Source organism: Neovison vison, chromosome 9 (assembly GCF_020171115.1).
Source record: "Neovison vison isolate M4711 chromosome 9, ASM_NN_V1, whole genome shotgun sequence".
NCBI lineage: Eukaryota > Metazoa > Chordata > Mammalia > Carnivora > Mustelidae > Neogale > Neogale vison.
Genome location: NC_058099.1, coordinates 3088623 through 3116615, shown reverse-complemented (window position 1 = coordinate 3116615; position 27993 = coordinate 3088623). Strand labels below are relative to the sequence as shown.

General features: G+C 63.3%; 2 protein-coding genes across 2 annotated transcripts; both read left to right on the top strand.

The window, feature by feature from the left end:
* Positions 1–5: 5 nt before the first annotated feature.
* ENTR1 (endosome associated trafficking regulator 1) lies at positions 6–6045 on the top strand. Its single transcript, XM_044264557.1, has 10 exons — positions 6–120; positions 261–410; positions 1028–1096; positions 1928–2043; positions 2321–2734; positions 3257–3330; positions 3652–3763; positions 3956–4018; positions 4362–4501; positions 5050–6045. Exons 1-10 carry the CDS (start codon positions 51–53, stop codon positions 5144–5146), a joined length of 1305 nt encoding a protein of 434 aa, XP_044120492.1. The 5' UTR covers positions 6–50; the 3' UTR covers positions 5147–6045.
* Positions 6046–7202: 1157 nt separating this feature from the next.
* SNAPC4 (small nuclear RNA activating complex polypeptide 4) lies at positions 7203–26818 on the top strand. Its single transcript, XM_044264556.1, has 24 exons — positions 7203–7236; positions 7878–8016; positions 8721–8767; positions 9678–9845; positions 9994–10119; positions 10611–10689; positions 11049–11130; positions 11900–12004; positions 12091–12163; positions 12511–12675; positions 15186–15333; positions 15509–15615; positions 15762–15856; positions 17446–17540; positions 18460–18539; positions 18853–19341; positions 20213–20296; positions 20434–20674; positions 21091–21161; positions 21617–21727; positions 22408–22432; positions 22973–24636; positions 25604–25721; positions 26607–26818. The coding sequence occupies exons 2-23, from the start codon at positions 7887–7889 to the stop codon at positions 25712–25714; spliced, it is 4296 nt and encodes a 1431-aa protein (XP_044120491.1). The 5' UTR covers positions 7203–7236; positions 7878–7886; the 3' UTR covers positions 25715–25721; positions 26607–26818.
* Positions 26819–27993: the final 1175 nt, after the last annotated feature.

Genomic DNA, 27993 nt, shown 5'->3' with positions numbered 1-27993 from the left:
GGGCCGCCGCTGCCGGGCTAGGGAGGGCCGGCGCCGCCGGGCCTGCGGCGATGGCTGGCTATGCGCGCCGCCCGGGCGTCCCCCCGCTGTCCCGAGCCCGGAGCCTCGTCATTCCGGATGGTGAGCGGCGGGGCCGGGCGGCGGGGCCGAGCCCGCCGGGACCCCGAGCCGCCCCCGCCCCCGCCCCCGCCCCGCCGGACCGGGCTGCAGGTGAGGCGGGCCGCGGAGCGCGCGGCCAATCGCTGTCGTTGTTGTTGCAGCCCCCGCGTTCTCTGAGCGCCGGTCCTGTCTGCCCCAGCTAGACTGTGAGCGTCCCCGTGGCGGGGGCCTGGACTCCCACTTCCTCGGCATTCGGCCGACGTTTATGTGCTATGTGCCCAGCCCGGTGCTAGCTTCCGTGGGAGACACAGGTGAGACGCTAGCCTCAGGGAGCACCCCCCGCCGGCCGGCCCGTAGGGACTCGCCGGAGGCCAGCTGGCTCCCGACCCAGCGATGGGCGCCCAGTGCCGCTGAGTGCGGGCCCCTGGGGGCGCGGGTGCAGAGCGGCCCCTCCCCGCACAGACCCTTCCAGTGTAGGATGGTAAGTGCCGAGAGAGAGGTACGCCCCAGGGGAGCACCGTCAACCACCCCCTTTTTCCAGGAGAGGTGGGGGACATGGGACAGTGTCCGGCTTTAGTGCGGGGTTACTCTCCCTGGAGCAGCCCTGGGGCAGGGGCGAGCCTTTAGGTGGGGTCTCATCAGGTCGTCATGGGAGAGTGGCAGTCTGTGAGGGTGTATTCAGAAGGCATCACAAGGCAGAGGAGGACACAGGCAGCCACATTGGTCATCCGAGCTTACTGGGAGCTTTTTCTGAATCACACGTGCCGGGGCCCACGGAAGCTACAGCATCTCCACCAGCAGGAGCCAGGGGCTTGTGTTTGAGCAGTTCCCCAGCCTGTGGCAGTCACTGGGACGGAGAACCTGTGTTGAAAAGCTGTTGTCACAGAAGCCTCTGTGATCATGTTAAGGTGATGACATCTCTTTGCAGATTTTGGCTACGGAAAGGGGAAATGTACTAAGCAAGGTCTGCCAGGAGCCCAAGAGACACATTTTGGAGGTAGGGTGGTTGGGCAGTCCTCTCGTTTTCCCTCTGGCCAGCACAAAGCGCCAATCAGGTGCCTCACGGCAGGTTGTCAGTCTGACAGCGTGTAATTAGTGTGCCAAGTGGTGGAGGAGTCCCGCAGACTCAGCCTTAACCCCCGTGTAGGAAGGGCGTGGCTACGAGGACAGATGAGCCTGATGTGCAAGGCGAGAGAGATGTGGGAAGGCACACCACAGGGGTCTGAAGAGGCAGCACGGGCTAGAAAAACGGGAGTAACCTTTGCACAAGGTTGGCGCCTGGGCTCAGGTCGTCATTGCTGGTAGGGATGGGGAGAGCGGGAAGCAGGTAGAGAAAGAGAAAGAAAGGAAGAATGGGTGAGCAGGGAAAGGGATAGAGGTAGAGCAGGGTTCCTCAAGCTGGCTGCGCTGTTGGAGCTTCTAGACGGCCCCCAGCATGGTTATACCCCAGGGCAACTACCTGAGTCCGTGGGAGTGGTCTCCATGGGCAGCAAGGTGCAGGAGCCAGGGGGTTGGAAGTGGGAAGGAGAATTCTTAACTAAAACTCTACCCCCCAATAAGGGGCTCAAACTCATACCCCAACGTGAAGAGTCACCGGTCCTACTGCCTGAGCCAGCCAGGCACCCCAGGAAGGAAATTCGGAATGCGGAAGGACAGCTGTTTTATTGGCTAGGTTTTTCACGTCCTAGTGTCGCTGAATTCTGGGGGGATGAAGAGGGTGGCGGTCCCAATTTTAGATGTGGTTGTGTTCTAAAAAAATAACGAGGATGTTCCTTTTTGATTACTTTTGGGAGACTTTTTGCAATTATTTCATGTCATACTGTTTCAGACGATAAACTTGAAGACCTTGCAGAGGCCAATCCGTTCTCCTTTAAAGAGTTTCTAAAAACCAAGAACCTCAGCTTGTCAGGAGAGGATCCAGGCAACAACAGAATTTATTCAAAGGTAGATCCAAGGCGTCGTCTGCGATGATTGTACACAGAGAAACGTCCAGAGGACATCTCTCTTCCGACGTGGGAGACGCTGCAGGAGCTGGGGGGGCACAGGGAGCCGGCAGCTAACGCCGATGGGAAACTCGGGTGGAGAAGCTCCCGGGACCCTTCCCGGCTCTTCTCTTTCCTGGTAGACAGGACGGGGCTGTTCTTTCCACTGCCGAGCCCCTCGGAAGACAGGCTTCCAGCAGCTTCTGGGTCTGAGCTGTGCCTCCGGCTGTTTTCTTTAGGAAGCCACGAGACACACACTGGGACTTGGCCGCAACTCCCCGACCTCCCAGACCGTGGGGTATGGCCTGGAATATCAGCAGCCATTTTTTGAAGACCCCACAGGGGCTGGTGATCTTCTGGACGAGGACGAAGACGAGGATGAGGACGACGGGTGGAACGGAGCCTACTTGCCGTCCACTGTGGAGCAGAGCCGCCCCTCGGGGGTCACCGCCAGCACATCACCCTGCAGCACATACATTTCCTTTTTCTCCACCCCGTCGGAGCTGGTGGGGCCTGAGACCCTGCCCCCGTGGACGCTGAGCGACTCTGAGTCTCGTGCCTCTCCACCAGGGAGCCCCAGCACGGACTTTGCGGCCCACGGAGAGTCCCTGGGAGATAGGCATCTCCGGACACTGCAGATTAGCTACGAAGCAGTAAGTGAGGGACTCTGAGTGGCGCCGCGTGTCCAAGTGGCGAATTCACAGACGACCTGGAGCCTCCCGGTGGCCTTGGTGGCCTGGGGTCTTGGCACCAAGGACCAGACGGTCTGCGGTGCGCCCTGTGCACCGGCGCCCCACATTGACAGATTCCCCGTGCGTCGCGCCACCAGCAGAGCCGTGTGCGGGGCGGTGGGCTGCAGCCCAGCTGGGGCAGGAACCTCGGAGACCCTCCAGGTCCCCCCCTCAGGAAAGGTCCACTTTAGGCGCCAGCTCAAGGATGTCTCGCTGTGTTCTGAGTAGAAGAAACATTTATAGGAGAGATTATCACTTAAAAGAAGGTCAGGAATGAAATGCATGTCCGTGACTCTAGGCCTTTAAAGAGAGAGCTCTCCACTCCTGGTTCTCTTCCTCTCCAGAATATTCATTTATTGAGAAGTTGCAGAACCAGTTTGCAGAAATGCAGCCTCCGTTTGAGTGAGACACAGAGTTTCTAATAGGGGTTTTCTTCCTCTGCAGTTGAAAGATGAAAACTCAAAGCTGAGAAGAAAGCTGACAGAGGTCCAGAGCTTCTCTGAGACTCAAACAGAAATGTACGTAAGCCCTGAGTCAGCACTGCTTCCAGAATGCCGGCGAGCACACCCATCCATCTGCTGTCCGGGACGGGGCGCCGGGGCGGGACCACACTCGGCTTTCCCTGTCCGCGGGTCACCCGCGTCACACACGCTTCTCGTGTTCTGAGTGAAAGCGCAGACCCGACGCGCGCCCCCGCCAGCCGCACTTGCTGAGAGCGGCAGAGCCGTGGGTCGCTGGCCTCGTGGTGGTCAGCCGCCCGCCCCACCGAGCTGCCTCTCAGACGCATCCGGACAGTGAGCTGCGTGGGTGATCGACAGCCTGGTCTTCTTTGTCCCCAGGGTGAGGACACTGGAGCGAAAGCTGGAAGCGAAAATGATCAAGGAGGAAAGTGATTACCACGATCTGGAGTCCGTGGTCCAGCAGGTGGAGCAGAACCTGGAGCTGATGACGGTACAGGGGCCGGGAGGGTGCGTGGGCATAGTGATGCGCTGGCTGTGTCCCCTCCTCTGCCGTAAGCCCGCAGAGGTGCAGCGCCCGGAGGGGCCCCTCACGGTGAGGGCGGAGGGCCACCTTCACTCTGTTTCCACGTCTTGCCGCGTTACATGGTGCTGGTGCTTATTTGTTTCTTTTTTGTCGGGACAGAAACGGGCTATGAAGGCAGAAAATCACGTCATGAAGCTGAAACAGGAGATCAGCTTGCTCCAGGTGCGTGGCCAGCACGGGCATAGGGTCTGGGAGCCTCCCTAGCAGCGCTGGCTCGCGCAGTCCAGCCCCGCCGGCTCTCCCCCTGCCCGGTCCTCCCAGCCCTGTTTGCTCTGCTCAGCGGCAGGGTGCTGGGCACAGGCTGCATTGTCCGGGATGGCACAGGGCCCCGCATGAACTTCCCGATGCTGCGGAGAAGTGCTGAGGGTGGACCCATGGACGGGGGAAGCCCGGGTCCCCGGGGAGCCCCCTCAGGAGACGCCTGCCGCGGGGGCCAGCCCATGTCCCCTTACTGCCTGTGCCAAGGCCGTGGCCGCCAAACTGCTTCCCTGCCCTGCCGCCGCAGGCACAGGTCTCCAACTTCAAGCGTGAGAATGAAGCCTTGCGCTCCGGCCAGGGCGCCAGCCTGGCGGTGGTCAAGCAAAACACCGATGTGGCCTTGCAGAACCTCCGTGTCGTCATGAACAATGCCCACTCCTCAATAAAGTGCGTGCGGGGGGGCCGAGGGCATTGGGCATGGGCAGGGGTGAGGCTGAGATGGCCAGTGGGCCTGGGGGGAGGGGGTCCTCAGCTTGGTGTTTGAAAGCACGACCACACTAGACACAGCAGACAGGGCTCTGGGAGCAGACATGCACTTGTTGGCGCTGTTAACCTTGAGGTTGCACCTCGTGTGCCCGGCTAGCAGGCGCTCGGACTGTCTGCGCGGTAAGGGGTTTTTACCGGAGCGCTGACCTCACACAGGTCAGAGTCCCAGCTCCGTCACCTGCTGCACACTTCTGTTCTGCACGGAGAGGAATAACAGTGTTTCCCTCTCGTCATAAGAAGCAGATGAGTTCGTTGGAGAACCCCCCGGAGATGGCTGCTGCAGTCGCTCCCCTTGGGTTCCCCAACTGCCTGCCCCAGGGCCGGGCCCCTCTGGGAAGGAGTGGCGGCCGCCAGAGTCTACTTTCCCCCCAGGGGCTGCTTTCTGGCTTCTGTCGGGGTCATCGGAGAGTCGTGGTAGCAGGCCTGTAACAGCCATGTTTCCATTTCAGGCAGCTGGTTTCGGGAGCTGAAACGTTGAATCTTGTTGCTGAAATCCTTAAATCTATAGACAGAATTTCTGAAATTAGAGATGAGGAGGAGTCTTGAGAACCCTGACGTGCTTTTAGGCCGTAGCCTCGCTTACAGCCAGACGTCTCTGCTCACCAGATTTGGAAATGCCGTTGTGTCTTTAAATATGTCGTGCTCACCCGGAGTAAAGCTATTTATCATGACCTGCTAATTTCGTGACCTGCGAAGTGTGAGCAGCCTCTGCAGGGAGAAGCAGCCCCTGCGTGAGAGCCGCACCGGCTTCTCCGCAGCCCTTCTGGGGCCTCGAGCTCCCGCTACTTCCCAGAGTAATGCTCTATCGGAAGACGTTTCTATAAAAGCCAGTGATTTTTTTGAAGTTACTAAACTGAAAAGCACAGTTCTGTAATGAGTGTCTTCCGTTGTCATTCTGGAATGTTAATTATAAGATAAGTCAATGGCTCATCCTTAATTTCGACAGGAGAGAAAGCAGGGGAGCTGTGGTCAGTAGCTGCTTCCGAAGGCCTAGGGCCCTGCAGCCTCCCTTGGGGCCCCTGCCGGCTCGGAGTCCACTCTTGCCGGCCCGTGGGCGTGCCTGCCATGGGAGACCTGAGCGCAGATGTCCCACGCGGGGGCCCTGGGTCACCCAGGCGGGCCACTGTGTGCAGCCATCTAAGTGCACCTCTGTGCCATGGGGCGGGTTTGAAAGAGTGCTTTGGCTGGAGGGTTTCGATACGTGTTTCAAGGGGGTTTATATCATGACATTTAGGCTTCAGGAGTTCAGAGTGCAGAGCCTCCCTATGTTGGCACAAGGCCCTCCACGGAGCCTTTCCAACTGCTTTGCCACATGGGGCAGGCGGAACATGCACTGCGTGCCTTCTTGCCTATTTTTCTGTAGATGTTATTTTTCTAAATAAATTTCCCTTTTCCCTCCTGTTCAAATTGACAGCTTTTCTATTTAATAAATTGTAAAACTCCTATGAACTGTCCCTTTTTTTCTGACTTAACCAGGTCTTTATGCTTGAGAAGCATGGTATTGTCTTCTAACTTTAGGGCATGCATCTTGTCGTAGGGGGTGATTTGTGCTGATACATTAAGCATTAATCCGTGGCCTGTGGGGTCAAGGGTAGACTCACACCATGCTGCCGGGGCCTGACCACGGTGGCCCGCACACCAGACGTCAGAGAGCTGCGTGTTTTTGAGTGGGCACCGTTGGAACCTCTGGGCGGAGCATCCTTCAGTCACGCAGCCCAGCTTTTTAAACATCACAGCCCGCTCCAGCCTGCCACGTAGAAGTGGGTTCGCTGCTCTGGTGTCAGAGGCAAAGTGCTAGGGAGAGGTTCTCTTCTGGGTGTGCAAGGGGTTGGGGCGCTATGAAAAGCCGGCCCTGACCTCTGCCCCCCGCAAGGGCAGGCAGAGGGGCGGCGGGAAGCGCGGAGCTTCCTCCCGCAGTGCTCCTTGCCAGAGGCTTACTTGTGCGCACGGCCAGCGCCGCCTCAGGACTTCCAGCGTCACCCGGCGGCCCGTTAGTCCAGTATGGCTCTCCGGGGCGTCCCTGACCCTGACCCTGACCCTGCTCTGTCCACCAGGGGAAGGCGCACTCCCGGTTTCCAGCGGACCCGGTTGAGCCCCGGAGACGCCCCTCAGACGGGGGTGGGGGGGTGTGTGGCGCCCCTGCCCTGCCCCCGCCTCCACCCTGCACACGCCCCCAGGAGGAGCCACTGCACCCGGGCCGCGCCGAGCTCGGGTCGCCCCCCGACGGCCTAGAGGTCCGCGCGGGGCCCCGGGGTTGGGGGTGGGTGGTGAGGCGGGCTCTGGCTCTGGCCGCCGCGGTGCGGAGCACTTGTCCGCTTTGCTCGCCGGAGCGAACAACTGACCCGGATAGAATTAGCGCAGGCAGAGACGAGCGGGGTCCGGCGACGCGGAGCTCACTGCTAGGGGAAGAGGGGGCTGTCCAGTCCCGCCCACCGTCCCCGCCCACCATCCCGGCCCCGGGCCGCCGCTCCGCAGTCCCAAGGGCGGCCGCGCGGGGGCAGCACTTCCCGGCCCCGGCCCAGCGTGCCCCGCGCTGTGGGCGCGGGGCGGGACTTCCGGTCTCGCGGTCGCCGGAAGTGTGGGGGGCGGCGGCGCCGCGGAGGGCTAGGTCGGCGGTGCGAACGGCGGGGACAGCGGTGAGGCCGGCGGGGACGGCGGTGAGGTCGGCGGGGTCGACGGGGAGGGGCCCGGGCGCGGCGGGAGGCGCGAAGCCGGGACCGCTGCCGCGCCGCGGCGGAGGCGGCAGCTGAGCTCACGGCCGGTCGGGCTCCCTGGCCCCCGGCCCCTGGGTCGGGCCGCGCTCGTGAAGCCGCGGGACCCTTTTCCCTGCCGGCCCCCCGCACGGGCGCTGCTTCAGGGAGCAGGTCCCGAGGGCGCCCTGTAGGTGCGGGGGCCCTGCCGCGTGTCCCCGGGGCCGCCCGTGCCTGTGCTGCGCGCCGGGGCCTCGCCCGTGTGCCCTGGTGACCCGGCGTCCGGAGCCTGCCGTGTCGGTCCCGGTACCCGTGCGGCCGTGGGAAGACGGGCTCTGCGGCCCTGCCGGTGTCCGCGCCCCTGCCGCCCGCTGGTCACAGCCTCTGAGCGGGCCGGCCGCATCCACATGGCCTCAGCGCCTGGGGAGCCGGCAGCGGATGCTTGTGGGGTTTGGGGGCGTCCAGCCACGGTCCGGGCCCCCTCCCCCACACCAGACTGCCTGCTCTGGCCGGTTTCTGTTGTCCCCCCACGGCTGGCATGTGCAAAGGGCGGGTCTCTGAAGTCCTGGGGCCTGTGCCCGTGGCAGGTTGAGGTCATGGATGTCAACGCGGAAAGAGAGAAGATAGCGAAGGAGATTGCAGAGCTCGAGCGGATCCTGGACCCCAGCTCCTCCGGCGTCGGAGTGGGCATCTCAGCATCCGGCCTGGGCTTGGATTCTGATGCAGGTGAGCTCTCACGCCCGTCCGGCCCCCTCCAGGCCAGTGCAGCTCGGCCACGCTGACCTCGGCCTTTACTCCCCGAGGCGGCCGTTAGCACTGGTCCTCAGAGGGCCGGGAGTGAGCGCGCTGTCCGGTGAGGGCGGCCCGCTGTCCTCCTCAGTGGTCGGAAGGTTGCAGAGCTCAGCTTGTCAGTGGCCATCGTGCTGGGCAACCGAGAGCCACCCCCACGTGCTGTCCTTGGTGCTTCCCTGGGCCCAGAGGCCCCTCACACAGCTCCGATTGGGAACCTGCTCGCGGTCAGAGTCTAGGAGAAACTGGGCCCTCAGGCCTCTCCCCAGCCTCGGGGGCAGCTCTGAGGCTGTTCCGCAGAGTTTCCGACTCCTCCAAGCCCTCAGCCCTGCCTCTGCCCTCAACTAACTCCAGCATCCCTAGGACGGGGCTGGCTCCTGCAAGGGCTCCCCGCGTGGTCCTGGTGCATCTGCCCTCTCTGGCTGACCCTGACCTCGGTTCGGGGCCCATCTTGTCTATTGGTGAATAGCGCTCAGCTGCTGGCTGCTGGGGATGCAGGTCACTTCTGTCCCGAGGCCCTTCAGCCTTTCCGCTGCCGGTGGCCGTAAGGAAGCGACCCTGTGTTGCACCTGTGGGTCATTTCTGTGGTGGCTGTGGGCTCCCGTCCCCATCACCTGCACAGTGTTTTTGTGTTCCCACAGATTCGCTGCCAGACGAAGACTCGGAGGCTGCGGGATCCCCAGGCTCGGTAACTACTGGCCTGAGCAGGCTGTGGTGCTTACCGAGGCAGATGCCACCCCTGCCAGTGCACCCAGGACCAAGGGGGGGTGCTCAGAGCACATTTCAGGTTTTCCGTGACTTTGTTATTGCCGGTGACCTGTCCCCAAGTATTTGTCACCAAAATTGAAATTGCTCCAGGATGACTTTCGTCTGAGGCTCGGCATTCACGTCTCCTGGCTCTGCCGAGCTTCCTGATGCGTCTGAGCGTGGGCGTGGTGCCACATGTGGAAGGTTTCCGGCGTGCTTGCCGCCCGGCTCTGGCCCCCATGGTTGCTTGTCTGTGCCCCAGTTTCCAGCATGCAGTGGGGCAGTCACAGCACAAGTCAGTCCCAGGACGGTGCTGGGCACATAGACCCTCAGTCAGTCCGGTTTTTAGTGCTACTTTTGTTTATTTTAGGATCACACATAAAGTTGGAGAGTTTTTATAGTTTGTTGCGTGTTCTCTCACGAAGGCAGTAGGTACAGAATTAATTTCAGTTTTTAACGGCAGGATAGTGCCCCTGACGTAGATTTACTGTAGTTCCTCACCCGAAGGTCCTGCTGGCCATCCTCACACGTGTTGTCCTCTGGTGGTGACAAGGGCACATGAGCCTGTTCTGAGCCATGAGTGCTATGGAAATGTTTGTTGTGGAAAGAGGACGGTAAAGAGGTTCCTCGTACATTCCCACCCGAGACGTATTCCCAGATGTTTCTTTCCTGTCCAAAGTTATGGAATGTGCACGCGCTGGACACAGTCCCACATCGGGGGGTCTCCTGCTGGTCCTGGGACCAGAGCATAAGCTCAGATTCTCGTTGTGCTGCCCTGGGTCGCGGGCTGGGGGGTCGGGGGTGGCGTCTGTGTGCCTCCTTCCTCAGCAGCAGTTTCCCCCCGTAACCAGGAAGAGGAGCGGTGGGGTGAGGCCAGCAATGGTGAGGATGACCCCAAAGACAAGACCCTCCCCGAAGACCCAGAGACCTGCCTGCAGTTGAACATGGTCTACCAGGAGGTCATCCAGGAGAGGCTGGCGGAGGTCAGCCTCCTGCTGTCCCAGAACCGGGAGCAGCAGGTAGGACAGGGCCAGGCCCTAAGAACGCCCCTGGCCAGACACCCCAGAACCAGGGCTTTGAGCTCTGCTCCCTGACTGCCCAGGTCCCCTCATCCGCAAAGGGAGTCGCTGCCGCCTGACTCCAGAGGGCCCCTTGTATCTGCCACAGGAGGAGATCCTGTGTGACCTGGCAGGGTCCAAAGGCCCCAAGGCGAAGGACGGCAAGAGCCTGCCCCCGAGTCTGTACATAGGGCACTTCATGAAGCCCTACTTCAAGGACAGGGTGACCGGAGTGGTGAGTGGCGGGGGCCCTGCTCTCATCAAGGAGGTTGGGGGTGGGCAGCAGGCTGCGTGGGAAGGAGCTCTCATCTGCACACCTGTGGGTGTTGGGAATTCCTGGGACTGTCCAGGATGATACTCTCCGCTCTCCTTTAACTCTTCTCGGTTGCCGGCGGTGAAAGGGTCTCCGGTCACAGATCATCCCCGGGGATATTTCCGTAAGAGGGGGCACCATGGGCAGGGCAGCTTGGACGAGTCGTGCCGGCCTGGTAGCGAGGTCCTGTGGAGCCGCCGAGCCCGCCCCACACGCCTCTTGGCCCCCAGCCACTCCCCAGAGAGCAGCTCTGGGCCCAAGTGTCTGGTGTCGGGCCTCCCACGTGGCCGAGCTGCTCGAGGAGGCCAAGGGAAAGGCTCCAGAGTCCTAGTGGGGCCCAGAGCGACATGCTCGGCCCGTAAGGTGAACGTATCCGGGTCCCGGCCACGACGTGACAGTGCTTTATCGGGCAGGGGCCTCCTGCCAACGAGGAGACGCGGGAGAAGGCCGCCCAGGGCATCAAGGCTTTCGAGGAGCTCCTGGTGACCAAATGTACGTGCCTGTGTTGGGTCTCCGCGCCGCAGCCCTGCCTCTCCTCAGATGCCCTCTTGCCGTTCTGTGAACTCCTTCGCGCCCTGACCCCTGGGACTGGCCCCTCAAAGCCCCTGCCTGGCTCATGCCATGTGGGGACCCCCCTTCCCCACGGCTCACCGTCTGGTCTCCCTTTCTGAAAGCCCAGCCCCAGGGGCCAGCTGTGAGCTCGGGTCAAGGCGTCCAGCTCACTGGGCAGAGGGCCCCCTGCCCGCAGCCGGCCCCCCCGCCAGCCCTGTGGTCCTGGCCTGGTTGTGTGCCCACCACATCCTCGCATCAGGGTAGGGGAAGGCGCTGCTGACGTCGTCGTGTCTCGTCAGGGAAGAACTGGGAAAAGGCCTTGCTCCGAAGGTCAGTGGTCAGCGACCGCCTGCAGCGCCTGCTTCAGCCCAAGTTACTGAAGTAAGTCTGAGCACAGCTGCGGCCGCCAGCCTCCCCGGTGACTGGGGGCAGTCCGGGCTGGACGCTTGGTGACGGCTACTCCATGTGGCCACGTCCCTCCGCTCGCAGCGGGAGAGGCGCGCATCCCTGGGACTCTCCCCCGAAGAGGCACCTGTGCTCGAGGTCGGGTGTGCGAGAACCAGGCAGGCCCAGTGGCCACGTGCAGTCGTGCTGCTGGGGCAGTTTCTCTGGCCTGAATGCGGATCGTTCGTGAGACGGTCTTTTTACGTTGTGCTGGTGTGACACTGTGTGACCATGTCACATGCACCTGTGGCTGGGCCAGGGGCCCCAGGGGCTGCCTCTGGTGTCATGGCTTGATGTGTGGGTCAGGATTTGTTTTCAGGGATGGTTTCCTCCTCCCTGGCTTCCAGAAGGGGTGACCACAGGCTTAAGTAGGCTTTGGCTTGTCGCCAGGCTGCCCGCAGAACACCTCCCTGCATACTGAGCCCAAGGTGGGCAGCTGGGACGCTGGCCAGTAGTCATTACTGTCTGTGCCTGATGTGACCATGGTGACAGCCAGGAGGGAGCGTCGCTGCTGCTTGTGGGCGGTTTCCTGCTTGAGGTCGGAGCCAGGCTTTGGCATTCGCTCCCTGACACATGGCTTTATCCTGTGCGGGGACATGCGTGCTGGGGTCCTCAGGGAAGCCACGCTGGCCCCAGCACGCCCACCCCTACCCCCCAGAATGCGGCCGTGATGTGGGTGACTCTGGTGTGTCTGCCTGCCCTGTAGGCTTGAGTACTTGCACCAGAAACGGAGTAGGGTGACAAGCGAGGCGGAGCGGCAGGTCCTGGAGAAGCAGAGCAAGGAGGCAGAGAGGGAGGTCCAGGAGATCCGGTGAGCTGGGTCTTACAGGGAGGGTGTGGCCTGGGGAGAGGTGCGGAAGGCCTGGCATGACCCTGGTAGCCTGTCCCTTCCACCAGGCAACTCCCAGAGGAGACTTTGCTGGGGAATAGGCTGGACAGCCACGACTGGGAGAAGATTTCCAATGTTAATGTAAGTCGGAGCAACACTGGGCTGGTGGCTCACGTCCATCCTGGCAGCTGAGGGCAGGGGCTGGGATCGGCAAGGTCAGGTTCAGGCAGTCAGGCTGTGTCCCGGGGGGTCGCACCTGCCGCGAAACGTCTGGGCAGCCGCACATTGGGCCCGCCCCACTGGGGTGTGCTGCCTTTTCTGAGACGGATGAGTGGGAAGGTTCAGGCTTTATGCTTGGAGCCGAACCCCCACTTCTGGCTGTATGAGTCCTGGCAAACTGGACGGGGATCCCACTTCTTCCCGGGTGCCGAGCCGCCAGCAGTCGGTGAGCAATGGCCCCTACAGGTTGGGTTTCTCTGCCGGAGCAGTTCGAGGGTGGCCGCAGTGCGGAGGAGATCCGGAAATTCTGGCAGAACTGGGAGCATCCGAGCATCAACAAGCAGGAGTGGAGCGGGCAGGAGGTGGACCAGCTGAAGGCCATTGCAGCCCAGCATGGCCACCTGCAGTGGCAGAAGATCGCCAAGGAGCTGGGGGTGAGGACTGGAGGGGCCTCGGGTGCAGGTCTAGGAGGCTGGGCAGGTTTGGGGTTGCCACGGGCCACGGGTCACAGCCCAGCGCTGGGAGCCCACAGATTTCTTCATCCTGCTGCCCTTGAGGACAGCCTCTCCACCGCTCTCTGGGCTGAGTCTCTGGAAGCTTACGGTTCCTCAGCCTCCGGTCTCCGAGTGCTCACCTGCCCTCCACCTCCCTCCCAAGGCCTGTCTCTGGCTTCCTTCTGGAGCCTGCCTCGTTTCTATCCAGCTCAAGAGTTGGTTCTGATGGGTTCTCAGAGGAACGCTTTTCCCAGTTTTCTCTGGGCTCTTATGCTGTTTCTAAGGTGAGGACCAAGGGCTTCGCTTGGCCTGTTTCCGCCGTGCAGGTGTTGGAGGCTCGCTGCACTGAGAACAGCTCTCTGTGGCTCTCGCTGCCTCCGTGGGCCTTAGCGTAGGGAGGTGCTTCTCTCGTACGCGCTCAGGCGTCTCGGGAATCCTTCGGGTTGTGCCCTGGTTTGAGTTTCAGCGGCGCGCGGCCTGGGAGGCTGAGGAGTGCAGCCCCGTTTTTGAGCCGATCGCTGCCGCGGACAGGCACATGATCACCGTGAACTGAGCTAAACTGAACTGAAGCCAGAGACAAGTGTAGACCCCGAGGGTGGCAGATGGCCTGTCTGTCCTGCTGAGCTCGGTCCGTAGAGCTGCTCGGCCAGAGCGCCATGCCGGCATCAGAAAGGCACGGTCCGTCCCCCCACCCCAACCCCCGTTGTGTCTGCTGGCCACGCTCCGCACACGGAGCCGCTGAGGAAGCTGGCGCACGCGCACTTAGGCTGTGTACCCTCAGTAAGTCAGGTTTAAAGTCGTTTTTAGTCTTTTTTAGTTTCTGGGGTTTTATTTAGCGCGTTGGTTGAGAACCGAGTTGGTTCGCAGTAAACTGAGAGGAAGGCACAGAGCCTCCCCCTACGTCCGTCGCCCCCGCCATTGGCGTCCCTGCCAGAACGGCGCTTCCGTTTGACCCGGGATGCGCCTGAAGCCGACCGTGGCGGGCGGGGCTGTCCTGCGGGCTGGGTGCCCTGTGTGGGCGTGGGCAGGGCATGGGGGCACGCGTCTACGGGGTGGCTTCGCACACTCGGGTGCCCTGCCGGCCTCTCCCGGGATGGCCCGGAGCCGGGGTCCTGCCGCGTGCAGCCCATCCGGACAGCCCCGTCCTCGGGAACAGGTGCCTCCGGGCCCTCTCCCGGCCTGGCCGCTCGTGCTGCTTTAGCGCTAATAACACAGTGCTTTCTGGTCGGACCTCACTCTGTTCCTCCGCCTGCTAAGGGCGTCTTGGTCACGCTTGGGATCCGGCGGCTGAGAAGCTGCTGTTGAGGTCTGTGTGCAGGCGTTTGTGGAGACGTGAATGTTCAGCTGCTCCGGGTAAACGCCAAGGAGCCGTCGCATCCTGAGGACGTTTGGTTCTGTCCTCCACAGTGGCCGCCCCATGCCGTGACCCCGAGCCACAAACGAGGGTCCTGCTGCCTTGTGTCGTCCCCGGCGTGTGGTGGCATTCAGGCTCCAGACACGGCCGTCCTCACGGGCGCGTGGCAGCGTCACATTCGCGTCTGCGTCTCTGTGTTGCTGAACACATGACGCTTTCCTTCTCGCCCGCATGTCATTGCTGGCCTGGTGCCCGTGGAGACTTTTGGTTTATTTTTCATTGTTTTCTGATGAGTTTTAAAGACCGCCCTGTGCACTTGGAATCACAGGCTTCCGCGGGTTTTTCTCTCCGCGCCTTGTCTCCTCGCTGCCTCGATCTTGTCTTCCGCTCCAGCAGGTCTCTGTCTCCGCAGGGGCCCGCTGCCCCGGTCTTTCCGGGGCCGCGCTCTTGGCGTCGTGTCCTAAAAGGCATCCCCACACCCAGACTTCGTGGGCCTGCAGGCTGCATGTGTCCAGCTGTCTGTGTTCTCTGCGCCCCGAGGGTTTTCTGTGGGAGAAAAGAGATCAAATTGAAGCACTGGTTTTCCCATCGGGGCACAAGTGAGGGGACAGGCTTGGGCCCCACATCTGCTGTGGACGCCGGCGGCTCACGAGCCGGGCGGGCGCGCATGTGGAGGCCAGGCTGCAGCCCTCCCCGGAGCTCTCCTAGGACAGTGTCCCCTCCTGCCCCGACATGCAGGCACTGCTCAGCCACCCTCGACGGAGGCTTCAGGGAGGCTGGTAGGCGCCCAGCTTAGGGCTGGAGCGAGGCCCCCGGGGCGTCAGAGTCACGTGCTCTGCGGGAGGCTCCGCCCCCAGCTGCGGAGCAGGGCGTTTCCCTGAGGAGCCCAGTGTCGCTTTGGGGTCACGTGGATGCAGCGTCACGGGCTTTCAGGACGCGCTGTGTGTCTGTGAGCGTGCAGAGTGGGTGCTTCGTGGCCTTCTGGCCTCAGGCCCTCCGCTGTCCCCGCGGGGTCTGGTGGGAGCAGCTCGCTCACTGCTCTGAGGGGGTACGTGCCAGTGACACCCACTCTGCTTTGCTCTGGGGCCTCGGGAAGACCAGCCGCAGCGCCTTCCAGTGCCTGCAGCAATACCAGCAACACAACAAGGCCCTGAAGCGCAAGGAGTGGACACACGAGGAGGACCGCCTGCTCGCCCAGCTCATCCGGGAGATGCGCGTCGGCAGCCACATCCCCTACCGGAGGAGTGAGTGCCCGCCTGGGCCCTGTCACCTGGGCCCCTGCTGCGGCTCGCAGGGCCCCCCTGCCCAACCCAAGGCCCCGCCTGGGCGGAGGCAGCACGGTCGCGACTAGCTGGTGGGGCTGGAGGGGGACGTCCAGGGTCACCCACCCTCCGCACCGCGGGTCCCGTCTGTCCCCAGTTGTCTACTACATGGAAGGGAGGGACTCCATGCAGCTCATCTATCGGTGGACCAAGAGCTTGGACCCCAGCCTGAAAAAGGGGTTCTGGGCCCCCGAGGAAGACGCGGTAAGTGGACGGCCGCAGAAACCAAGGGGAGCTGTCCCCCAGGATGGGAGCCTAGCGCCCGCCGTCCCTACCAAAACAGACTGACACGGCCTGGGGAGCTCACAGTGGCCTGCAGAGGCTCACATGTTTGCCGTCCTGTCCTGCAGAAGCTGCTTCAAGCAGTTGCCAAGTACGGGCAGCAGGACTGGTTTAAAATCCGGGAGGAGGTGCCAGGTAGGAGCGATGCCCAGTGCCGAGACCGGTGAGTTTGACCTCTCTGGGGAGGGAGGCCTTGCTGGGGTCACTTCCGGGGAGGCCAAGAGGGTGGGCGAGCCGTCTGTGGCCCCAGATGGTCTGTTGGTGGAGGCTGGGGTGGTCGTGAGAACCTTGCGTACCCGGGGTGGCTGGTCGGGAAGCAGGATCCCTGTTTTTTCGAACCAGGCTTTTGTACAGGCACAAGCCACGGTGGCCCGGGGACGTTACCCTGAGCCTGTGGCTAAAGTCCGTTTTCCAGATCCCTGACTGCAAGGTCTCTGGAAGGTCGGCTGGGCGACCTCCTTTCCTCAGCCTGGCTTTTTGTAACAGTCCCTAATGACAGAGTGCACGTGTCTTATGACATGTTCCCGCGAGGGTTGTGGTCTGGGGGTCACTGTCATCGGTGATCTGTGCGGCTGTTACCCCAGGCACCTTCAGAGCGTGTGACCAGCCCCAGGGAAATGCTGTTTCCCAACAAACAGTTGAGGGCTCAAGCCGGGCCTTCTCCGGAGAGCACAGAAGACCAGTCTTGGCGGCCTCGGTCGCTGTGGAAACACCAGGGCAGCAGCGAGCTGGCACCTTGTGCGCCTCGGGACAGGCGCTTTAAGACTGCGCCAGGGGGCGGGTGTAGACGAGGGCACGAAGCCGCACCTACGGAGGACAGCGTGAGCTTCCTCAGGGAGCTGGCTGAGCCGCCGCACGGCCACCGAAACCGGGCACCTGGCCGCGCGCGGTCAGAGCTGCGCTGCTCATAGCGGCCACACACGGGAACAGGGTGTCTGTCAGCGGGGGAGCAGGTCAACAACAAAAGTCGCTCTCACGCTGGACGGACGGTAGGGTACCTCTCGGCCTTAACGATGCAACCCAGGGCGGGCTCCCGGTTGGTGTGGTCAGTGGAATGTGCGACTCTTGATCTCGGGGCCGTGGGTTCGAGCCCCACGTTGGGTGTAGAGAAGTTTAAAAAGATACGTGGATGACAAAGGCCTGACCCTCCCCCTGTGGGCGCACCTTGACGACGGGAGCACGTGCACAAGCCTCTGTGTGGACGGGCATGCTGGCCACTCCTGGGTGTGCGCCTGCGAGTGGGGTTTCCGGGACACACAGGGCTGCCCAGGTCTCCCACAGCAGTGTCCCCACGGGAGGCTCTGGGAGCTCAGCACCCCCGACAGCTCCAGCCGGCGCAGGGTGGCAGGTGGCATCTCAGTGGCTTCTGTCGGTGGCCCCTGGCATTGAGCATTGGTGCGTGGACTGGCCCTTTGCATGTCTACTCTGGAGAAACAGCCATTTATGCCGTCCTGCCCGGTCACGAAACCACGTTGTCCGTGTGTCATGGCTTTGTGTGCACGGATACGTGCTCGGCTGCAAGTCCCTCATCCGGAGCCGCGTCGGCGTGGCTTTCCCAATGGCGTCCTGTAGACACACTGAAAAGGTTTTAATGTTGACGGAATTCAGTTCATCTGAATTTTCTATTCAGTCGTGAGCGTTTGGTGCCGGGTCCCGGAGCCCTTGCCGGCAAGGGGGCGGCCGTGGGAGCGGGGACAGCTGCAGGAGGGCATTGTGGCGCCCAAAATGTCCCCGTGTCGTTGCTGCCCCCAGGTATGTGCGGCGGCTGCAGGCTGGCTTGAAGAAGGGCCGGTGGGCCGCAAGCGAGGAGGGGAAGCTGCTCGAGCTGATCGACAAGCACGGCGTCGGTGAGTCCTGGGCCTGCTGCCCGGAGCCCCCGGGAGCGCAGCTGGTGGCGACGCCAGCCCCCTCCGTGTCCCCAGCATCTCCCCAGCTTGGGGCAGCGGCTCTTCCCCCTTGTGCGCTGACGCGTGGTCGGAAGGGAAGGTTCGGGAGCGCCTTGGCTCCACTCCTCCCCTGGAGACGGCTGCTCCCGGCTGCACACGCCTGCCCGACCCACTCTGGGCCCGTTTCTGGGGCAGCTTCATAAAGCTGAGGCATTCGATGTGAGCTCCCGGTCCCGCTGTTTCCTGCTTTACAACGTAGTGTTGTGTCATCCGTTGTGAACCTTCTGTCTTCACGCGTCCTGTGCCTTCCCCCTGTTGTCGACAGCGCGTCCTGTCTTCCTGAGGAAGACCCCAGAACGGCCTCGGCTGCCCAACCACTGACGCGCATTTCAATGGTTTCTCGTTTCGGCTCCAGAGCCGGCCTGAGTTTGCTCGCTGTGTGCGGCGCTTCCTAAGAACAGACCCGAGCTGTGGGTTTGCCGGGTTCGGGCACCCGCGGGATGCTGACTGTGGCCGGCGTCCCACTGCTCTAAAATCAAGGCACCGGTCTTCTCCCGCCTGCACTGTCGGGAAGAGAATAATTTGCAGTGTTTGGTGTAGACGCCGGGGTGTGGCAGACAGGGGCCGTCTTCACATAAACGCAGATGGGTTCTTCCCTCTCTTCGTGCGTCCCCTAGACTCTTTCTAAAGGCCTCGCTGTGCGCTACAGTTTGGAAACTGCTCTCCCGCGGGGAGCCGTGCGCGGCCGGCGTTCATTCTCAGGGAATGCGGCGCAGGCCTTGTACAGAGACAGCACGCGTGCGAGAAGAGCCTCTCACTCAGGCTGTGAGCTTGTCGTCAAAGGCGTGGGAAGCAACTTCCACGTTGTTGTGCTTTATAGGTCACTGGGCAAGGATAGCGTCTGAGCTGCCCCACCGGACGGGCTCCCAGTGTCTGAGCAAGTGGAAGATCATGGTCAGGGTGCGTCTCTACCAAAGTCCGTCCAAAAGCCCCATCACCTGTGGGGCCAACATCACTGCCAAGCAGGGAGAGGAGGAGGGACATCTGGTTTCTGGTCCTGGTGTCTCTTCTTCCCGGAAGCCGAGGGCAGAGAGCCCCGGCCTCTCCCGATAGCTGCTGTCCCCTCAAGGCAGTCAGGGGCCAGGGGGCCTGTACCCCAGTGCACCATGTCCCAGCCTGCTTGGGCTCTCCCCAAAGGGCTAGCCTGCCTGCTGGTTGCCCCTGGTCCGTGAGCCCTGGGCAGCCGAGGCCTCCAAGTAGCCTTTCCCCACAGAAGAAGCAGAGTCGGGGGAGGAGGAGACGGAGGCCCCTTCGCAGCGTGCGGTGGAGTTCCAGCAGTGGGGACAGCAGCAGCGGGGACAGCGGTGGCGAGGGCGGAGGCAGCGGCGGCAGCAGCAGCAGCAGCAGCAGAGACAGTGAGGACTCGGAGCCAGAGGAAGCCCCGGAGGCCCGGGCGGGTGACCAGGAGCTCCCATCGGCTCAGCACACCGTGCCGGACATGGACCTATGGGTGCCTGCCAGGCAGAGCACCAGTGAGCCGTGTGGAGGGGGAGCCCAAGGCTGGCCAGGACGCCGTGTTGCCTCCCCCCACCCTCCCAGGGGCTCCAGCGAGGCTCAGGAGAGCAGCAGAGCCGGTCGCCCCACCGAGGAGGTGGGCCAGGCAGACACTCCCTCCGGGACCCACAGCACCAGCACGAGAGGCATCGGGTGCCCAGACTCAGCAGACACTCACGTCTCAAACTCAGAGGAGCCAGCAGACAAGGTAGGCCATGGGCCCTGGTGCTGCGTCCGACCTTGCTGCTCTGGGGTCACGAAGCTGGAGCCGAGGCACTGCGGGCCGGTCTGACCTCACATCGGTGGCCTTCCTGGGTGCGGCAGAGCGGATACCCGTCCCAGCTCGATAGAGTACTCGCTTCTGGCTGTCTCAGGAGAGTCATGTCTAGAGCAGCCGCCTCTGTTTCCCCATGGGTTTGCTTTACAAGCCGAGCAGGGGAGCTGCTGAGGGTACTGCCTGGTGGGCCCACGGACTTGGAGCTGTTTCTGATCCATCTATCCCTGAGCAGCGGCGGGGCGGGGCAGGGGGTGTCCTCCTGGCTTGCAAAAGGCCAGACACCTCCCCCGTGCAGGGTCCCAGTGTCCACTTGCATGGGCCCACCTTGTCCGGCCCCTTGTACGCCCGTCCTGGCAGTGTTCGCTGTGTCGGAGCCCTGGCCACCTGCCTGGCTCCAGCTGCGCGCAGGGTTGCGGTGAGCAGGCCGCGTGTGCTGGGAGAGGTCAGAGACTTCCCTCGGTGACACCTGAGGGGACGCCAGGCTGTCCGGGCGTCTGGACAGAGTGTATGCACCAGTCACCGCTGTGCGTGGCTTCTCTGCCACGTTTGTGACCATCAGGCTCCTGTGGTGCCATCGGCAAGGGGCGCCAGCTGGAGGCAGAGGAGCAGGGACCTCCGCCAGTGCTGGCTGCAGCCGAGCCCAGCAGGCACGTGGGTGCCAGGCCCTTGGGACCCGCCGAGGCCACCTTGCTTCAGGACAGTTCCCACCACTCCGCGCTGGGATCTGGGTGCGGGGGTGTGCACGCTGCCCTGCAGGCCCTGTGCTCCCCACGGGCCCCGCCTCACGCTGTCTGTCCCTCAGAGTGGGAGTCGTCTGCTGAAGGTGCCACTGGAGACCGTGCTGCAGGTGCTCAGGACCAACACAGCCCGCCGGCGCCAGACGCTGGTAGGGGCTGGCCTCCACCCCGCCACTGCCCTGGTGGCCCAGGGCTCCTCCCCAGTCCAGGGAGAAGGGGGTGTGGCATAGGCAGTCCGGGAGCCAAGTCTGGCCTGGAAGCCCAGGTGCCTTTCTTCCTTACTCAGGAGAAACTGAGGCAGCCGTGCCTGCTCAGCTCATCCCTGGGGACCAGCGCCAGTGACGGTGTGGCCGGGCCCCCTGTACGGCAACTGTGGCACGGGACGATTGGGAGCAGGCGGCGGTGGCGGGGACATGCCCTACAGAGGAGGCTCCTTGAGCGTCAACTTATGATGGCCGTGAGCCCATGGGTGGGTGACGTCGTCCTGCCGTGCTTCCCCCGGAGGCCTGCCACCGTACACACCCGAGGTACTGCCCCTGGGCTCCGCTGAGAGCCTCCTGTGGGGCCTGGGAGTGGGGAGACACAGGGCAGATGGAGGGTCACTGTGCTGGGACAGGTAGGTGCAGGGGGAGGTCCCCTTGGAGGGCTGATTGGGTTTTGTCTCCAACCTGACTAGCCCAGGGGAGATGGTCTGGGAGCGACCAGCATTCGGGCCTTAGCTAGGGTCTTCTCAGGGCTCAGGTGCACAGTGCCTGCGTGCAGGTTTCTGGAAAGCTGGTCGTGTTCTCAGTGTTGGGGGCTCCGAAGGCCAGTCAGGGCCAGCCTTCTCTCCGGGCTCCTGCCCTTCCTTTTGGCTGGGCGTGGTGGCAGATGGATGCAGGGTTCTCTGGGGCCCGAGAAGAGGGGCCTTGCTAACCACACACGCATGCCCTCGTTTCCTCAGCCGATGGCATCCGGAAGCAGTTGGAGGAAGCCCGGCTGGCCAGCACCCCTGCGTTCACCCTCTTTATCCAGGTGAGGAGTCCCGTAAGGCAGAGCCTGCCTTGGGTGAAGCTGGGCCCACTTCTTGAGGTCTAAGTCTCTGAAGTTTCAGAGCCTTGAAAGGGTCTTTCAGTGGCCTGTGATGCTGGGCAGGCTGGTCCCTGTGGAAGGGGCAGCCCTGTCCCTACCACCATCAGTTAAACTCCTTCTTGAGAAGCGACGGGGTGCTGGGAAGCGTGTAAATGGAAGCTTGGGGGACGAACACCCCAGCCCGGTGGGAGCTCTGCTCCGATGCCCCCAGGCCCTGAGGCCAGGCAGGGCCTGAGCGAAGGGGTCGTGGTCTTGAGGGGCTATGCCAGCCTCCGGACCTCCCCCGAGTAGTGGTCAGAGCAGGCTCAAGTTTGGTTGCAGATGCCCTCATCATCTCAGGGAAGGGGGATGGGCTCTCGTCCGGCACGTGCCATGTGCACATCACACGCGCCCCTCAGTTGCTCCAGATCGATACTGCCGGCTGCATGGAGGTCGTTCGGGAGAGGAAGGCCCAGACTCCTGCGCTGCTCCAGACTGGCGCTCGGGACCCAGCGCCTGGGCTGCTGCAGGTGAGGAGCAGGGGTGAGCACCGGGCACAGGCTCACCTGGCCTGTGTCACCCCTTGCTCCCTTTCCCGACACCAGGAAGTAAGGGACAGGACGTGTTCTCGAGTTCCCTAGAGGCTGGGCCAGTCCCTGAGAGCAGCCTGCGGGCTCTTGGCCGCCTTGTGCCCGCCCTCCTGGGAGGCGCCTCCTTGTCTGCCTGGAGTCCTGAGGGCTTCACGACACGCCCACGGGGGCAGAACCAGCGCTGGTACCGCATAGTCCCTGCGTGGAGGCCTCCAAGCCCTTGGGCATCTACTGCTCTGGGCATCGGCCCTGCTGGGGTGGGATGCCGGGCATGGGGTCTGTCTGCGAGAGGCCGTGTACCTGGGTCGTCGCAACTGAAGGGAAAGACAGAATGACCGGGTTGGCCCTTTGGAGCCCCATCCAGGCCCCAGAGCCCCCGAGTTCTGCCTGGAGAGCCAGGCCCCTGCTTCTCCCTCAGACCACACAGCCCTGACCCCACCATGATGAGCTCACCCAGTGGTTCCTGTAAGAGGATGTGGGGAGGGAGGGAGGCAGGCCTTGGTGCCTGGGGCCCCCACTCCCGCTCCCACTGCAGGTGAGGGCAGGAGGAGGGTCTTGCTGTGGGTGGAGAAGTGGGCCTGGGCCTGGGACTTCCCGAAGCGCTGGCTCTTGTGTTTCAGATGTCACCGTCACAGGACGCCGCAGGTACCGTCTGTCGCCGCTCTTGTTTTCAGCACCTAGCCTAGTGGGAAGGGGCGTTGTGTCTCGGGCTCTGAGCAGCACAGCCACGGCCTCGGTGACAGGTCTTGTCCGAGTCCCACAGTGGGGACAGTAGCACGCCTGCCGGGAGTGGGCGAGGCAGCTGCTCAGGCTCCGACCTTCCCTGCACATAAGCCAGCCCTGGGTGTCCGGGCCACCGCCAGCCTCCGCACACCAGCAGCATCATGCAAGGGTCTGGGGCCCAGGGAGACCCCGCGAGGCGGGTGGTGGTGCCCAGCAGTCGTGTTGGAGGTACTGAAGGCCGGCACCCGTGTGCGGTACACGCTGGCCGTTGCCCAGCAGGCCCTGCTGCCCTGGCCACGGCAGGAGCTCCGGGAGGTCTAGGAACTTGCGGAGGAGATTCTAAGGCTCCTGCTCTGGGCCCGCAGCAGCCGCCCACCCTCTCTGCGGGCCCTCCACTGGGACATCTGGGAGGCCTGTCCACAGTCCACTCACGTGGAGCTCACCTGCACGTGTCCCCTGCAGGCCGCGGCCTCCGGAACCTGCCAGCGCAGGAAGCTGCAAGGCAGAGCACCAGCCAAAAAGGGAGCAGGGGGTTGCGGCCCTGCCGAGCTGAGTCTGGTCCGCAGGGGCCCCTGCCGGCTCTGTGCGGCCCCCGCCCCAAGCCCAAGACTGTCTCCGAGCTGCTGCGGGAGAAGCGGCTTCGAGAGGCCCGGGCCAGGAAGGCCACCGTAAGCTCCGTGGCTCTCCCGCCCCAGCTGCTGCTCTCGCCGCTGGTGCTCCAGCCCCGGCTCCCAGAGGCGACCCCTAACCCCGCAGCCTCGGGCCCGGCTGCCACAGACCCTGCAGCCACGGGACTGAGCGCGTCAGCGGAGGACAAGCAGCCCTCCGCCCTGCCCGTCGGGGCCCGCGGCCTGGCCTCCACAGAGGCTGCTCCTGCGGCCTGCGGAGCTCCGGTTCCCAGCCAGGTCCTGGTGAGCGGCCATCAGGGCGGCCTGGGACAGTCTCAGGCCCCCGCCGCATCCCGGAAGCAGGGCCTGCCGGAGGTGCCACTCTTCCTCCCTGCCAGCCCCAGCCCCGTTCAGCTGCCGGTCCAGCCCCTCGGCCTGACGCCAGCTCTGGCCACGCACAAGGGCGGGCCACATGTGGCAGCCAGCACCTCTCTGCCTGTCACCTGGGTGCTCACAGCCCAGGGACTGCTCCCAGTGCCAGCCGTGGTGGGCCTTCCTGGGCCAGCAGGGACCTCTGACCCCAAAGGACTGTCAGTGCCTCTGCTGTCCACGCTGCCTGGGATGCAGGCAGGCCAGGGCCCCAGGCCCCCTGGGCAGAGCCACCCTTGGCGGCCCCCAGCCAACGTGGACACAGGCTCAGATCCTCCCTCTAGGACAGACCTCTCGACCCTTCCGAGGTTCTGCCAATCCCAAAGTTCTGTGGAAGTGGGCAGTGACGGGTCCCATGCCCGTGGGGGATCTTCCTTCCCTGGAGAGGCCCAAGCGGCCAGGGAAATAGCCGAGCCCAGGATACCCTCTCAGATGACCAGGACAGCTGACCGCCCTGAAGCCAGACCCCCCTCGTGCAGCCAGCTGCCTCTGCAAGCGGGCACTGGCCCTGGGAGTGGCCCAGGAGGGACACCGGGGTCCCCAGGGCCAGGGGGACTCACAGGGCCTCTGGGCATGGAAAGGCTACCCCCATCCCGGCCTGGGGCTGAGAGGGGTGCCCTGGACCTGGACCTCCTATCCCAGGAGAGCGAGGCAGCCGTGCGGGAGTGGCTGAAGGGACAGCAGGGGGTGTGTGTGCCCCCACTAGGGACCAGGCTGCCCTACCAGCCCCCTGCCTTGTACAGCCTCCGGGCCTTGTCGGGACTCCTGCTCCACAAGAAGGCTTTGGAGCGGAGAGCCGCCTCCCTCACGTCCAGTGGGGCGGCTGGAGCCCTGCAGGCCTCACTGGGACAGGTGCATCGGCAGCTCCGGGACAGCCCGGCCTACCTGCTGCTGAAGGCCCGCTTCCTGGCCACTTTCACCCTCCCTGCGCTCCTGGCCACCCTGTCTCCACACGGCGTCCCCACCACCCTGTCCGTGGCCACGAGGGCTGAGCCCGAGAGCGAGGGTGACCTGGAGGAGCTGGAGCTCGGAGATGGCCGCTCCGCAGGAGGTCCTCAGGCCGGGCCGGTGGCCTCTCTCCCCGCTCAGGTAGGTGGCCATGGGCACAGAGGCGCCCCCGCCCCCCCGCCACCAGCGGCAGCGCCCGCACCCAGTCGGGAGTCCTGGCCCGCGGGTTGCTGAGGAGGAGGAAGCGGACTCCAGGTCTGCACAGGCTGTGGACGAGGCCCTGCGGCCAGTGTGGAAAACAGAGGAAGGAAGCTCTCTAGCCCCTTGGCCCCTCTTGGGGCCCCCACCACATAGCCTCGCCCGAGGGAGCGGGTTAGTTTGGGTCCCGGTGCCCCACGTGCACATAGACCCTCCACTGGGGCACCAGCTCTGCAGAGGTGGCTCTGCGTGTCAGAACACCGAGATCCTTCCAGCTGCCGACTCTGGCACCGCGTACCCCAGAAGAGCTTTCTGAGCCATGGAGGCAAACTGCTTTCCTTCTTCCCTGGCAAAAAGCCTGACAAACACGGGAAGTGGTGGCCCCGGGGCTCCTGGCAAGGTGTCCTTTGGCCCTGTTCCTGGGGCCAGCAGGGGACCTACATCTCTCACTGTGTGCCACGTCAGGGAGGCTGTGGGGTCTCCTGCCGCTGGTGGCCCGTCCCCAGCTAGGACTCAACCTTTGTGCCGTCAGGACAGCAGAGGGGGTGTTGGGGCCGGGGCTATGGGAGGGAGAGCTTCCTGTCCCTTGTCCTGCGTGCAGGCTCTCCACTGGCAGTCACCTGTATTCCTTGGCACTGCCCTGCTGGCCTGGCTGGGAGAACCAGGACATGGGACGCTGGCTCTGGCGTCTGACTCCAAGGGAATTGGAGTCCCCAGGTGGGGATGCCCGGGGAGGGGGGCATGTCTACACTTCTGTGGCCCCCATTCATCCACAAGCCACCCTATCTCCACAGGGACAGGTCTGGGGAGCCGTGTGTCCCTGGTTCTGCGGTATCAGGACACAGCTTCCTCCCTGGCATGTTCTGCTGGGGAGTCACTCTTGTCCTTCTCTGCCTGGGTTCTGTTACAGGAAGCCCCAGACCCTGGGCAGGGCTCTTCCTGCCTAGACAGTTTTGACAACCTTGATGTGCTGAGAACTCGGCATGCCTGGCATGCCCGGAAGAGGAGGCGGCTGGTGTGAGCGCAGGGTAAGCGCGGGCCTTCCCTGTGGCCATGCTCTAGGCGTGTGGGAGCCTATAGCTGTCCAGATGCAGAGTAGGCTGGCCCTTTGGAGCTCCTATCAAGTGTGATGGTGTTAGGTTGGGTGTGGGTATATACAGGCCTCTGGGATCTTGGAGGCCCTGGGGTGGGCCATCTAACCTCCCTTTGCCACTGGGTTCCACGCCTCCAGCTGTGGTGCTTCCTGCTTGCTAGCATGCATGTGCCTCAGGGCCTTTGCACAGCTCTGCTGTTTGTCTTTCTTCTCTGTCTGTAAGGCTTTTCCCTTATTCCAATCATGTCTCTTCTGGTCAGTGGTCAGCTGCTCAGAGATGCTGCCCGTGGCTTTTTTGAGGCAGCGCCACAGTCCCGGCACCCGTCTGTGTTGCTGGCACTCTTCTCTCTACGCTTGACGTGGTTTATAAGTGTCAGCTGTGGCAGGAATGTGCGCCCATGCAGGCAGTAACGTGGTTGGTGCTGCTGGGGCCTCAGTGTGCGGATGGCAGGCACCAACTAGGCACTCAGCACAGATAAGTTGAGTTTATGGGGTGGAGATCCCGCGGAGGGAAGGACGTCCAGGTCCACAGGTTCCCAGAGGTAGGAGTCAGCTCCTCTGAGCATGGTGGGGGCTGTGCCTGGAGAGGTCCTAGGTCTGGGACTAGGCAGATGGGTCCACAGGGGATGCTGGCAGTGGGGGATGTCCCATGAGAAGCCAACCCAGGCTCCCGGGCCTGCCCTCAGCAGGGTCCCTGCATGGACTGCAGGTGGGCGGCCAGCCTGGTTCTGTGCCCCCCTGGGGCATGGTGCCTGCCTGTGCTTCTTGCCCTACAGTGCCATCTGGGGGTCCCCACTATCCAGGCTTCTCTGTGTTCCAGGAGGCAGGAGCTGTGCTGGACCCTCGTGAGCCCACCCACCCAGAGAGAAGAGCCCTGCACCGACGCTTCCGGAGAAACAGCCAAAACAGCTGGAGGCTGGGGAGGCTCCACCAGCAGGGACCATGTGACCACAGGGGTTGGCTGGCCCTTGGGCACAAATTAGGATGTTTGAAGGAATAAAGGAATAGCTAATGTTTTTTATTAGAAGGCAAGCCTTAGGCTCTTGTGATGTCCTGAGAGACTGGGCGTGTGCAGAGGGTTGGAGTCTCCTCCGGCCGTGTCCGGAGCTGGCTGGCTGGGCCCTGAGTCTGAGGAGCCCCTTGAACCCCAGGCCTCAGTGTTGGGGGGGCGCTTTCCACAAGACGCTCTTGTGCCTTGGACCGAGGGACCTGCCACGAGCTCCCAGGTGGCCGCTCCACGGGGACTGGAGCGGACCCCAGCGCTGCCTTCTGGACCACACTTCCCACCGAGGAGGGTGCCTGGAAGCAGCGACAGCCTGGCTGCCCACAGAGCCCGCAGCGGCCCCAGGCCAGCCCGCCTTCTGTGCGGCTGCTGCTTGGCAGGAGCCCAAACCCCGGCCCCGCCGCGGCTGAGGGACGCTCGGCTCTGGTCTTGGTGTGCGGCCTTTCAGGGCGCTTGGTTCTAGAGGCTTTGTTCCTGCGTTCCTCGCGCGACCCTCCCCCGGGCGCCCCGTCCTCCACCTGCGGGGGTGCCCCCCCACCACGCAGCCTTGGGAACGCACTTTCGCTTTCCAGTTTGCACCTGGCACTGTTTCAGCTCGTGTCTCCTTTTCCTGCGGGCGTCTTTGGACGTGTGGTTATTTAGAGGTTTCTGTGTAATTTTCAAATGTTTAGGGATTTTCCAGTTAGCGTTTTGTTACGGATTTCCAGTTCCTGATAACACAACATGACGTTTCCATCGTTGAGTTTTTACAAACACCCACTGTGACAGGGACACTGGTGGTCGCAGTTCCATCAGGGGCCCAGAACCAGCTGCTCCTGGAAGCGTGAGGTCAGCCTCTGTCCTCCCGGAGACCTGCGGGGGTGGGGGGTGGGCGTCAGGCTGCCTGCGCCTGCCAGACTCAGGCGCGCCGGAGGCCCAGGGATGGAGGATGGCAAGCCCGCGGGCAGGGAGCTGGCGCGGTGAGGGGCACTGCCTGGGGTGGTGGAGCCCGGAGCCCTGGTCTGGACCTTCTCTGCCTGCCCGGCCTCTCCCTAGCTGTTGCCTCCACCTGGCAGCCAGCGTCTCCAGCCGGCGACGCATTGGCCTGGGGCTTTCCCCGGCATGAGCGGGGCTGGGGGCCTTCTGCCCTGATGGTAGGCCCGACCTCTGCCAGCTGGGGAACAGCACTTATGAAAGCAGTTTGTGTGGCGTCAGGGTCCCAGGA

What these genes read in the sequence shown, in the direction of transcription:
- ENTR1 (XM_044264557.1), top strand. Translation starts at nt 51, where the DNA reads ATGGCTGGCTATGCGCGCCGCCCGGGCGTCCCCCCGCTGTCCCGAGCC. An exon ending in ACAACAGAATTTATTCAAAG is followed by an intron (nt 2,044 to 2,320) that starts GTAGATCCAAGG and finishes TGTTTTCTTTAG; the next exon opens with GAAGCCACGAGACACACACT. An exon ending in AATGCCCACTCCTCAATAAA is followed by an intron (nt 4,502 to 5,049) that starts GTGCGTGCGGGG and finishes TTTCCATTTCAG; the next exon opens with GCAGCTGGTTTCGGGAGCTG.
- SNAPC4 (XM_044264556.1), top strand. Translation starts at nt 7,887, where the DNA reads ATGGATGTCAACGCGGAAAGAGAGAAGATAGCGAAGGAGATTGCAGAG. An exon ending in AGAAGATTTCCAATGTTAAT is followed by an intron (nt 12,164 to 12,510) that starts GTAAGTCGGAGC and finishes CTGCCGGAGCAG; the next exon opens with TTCGAGGGTGGCCGCAGTGC. An exon ending in TGGCCTCTCTCCCCGCTCAG is followed by an intron (nt 24,637 to 25,603) that starts GTAGGTGGCCAT and finishes GTTCTGTTACAG; the next exon opens with GAAGCCCCAGACCCTGGGCA.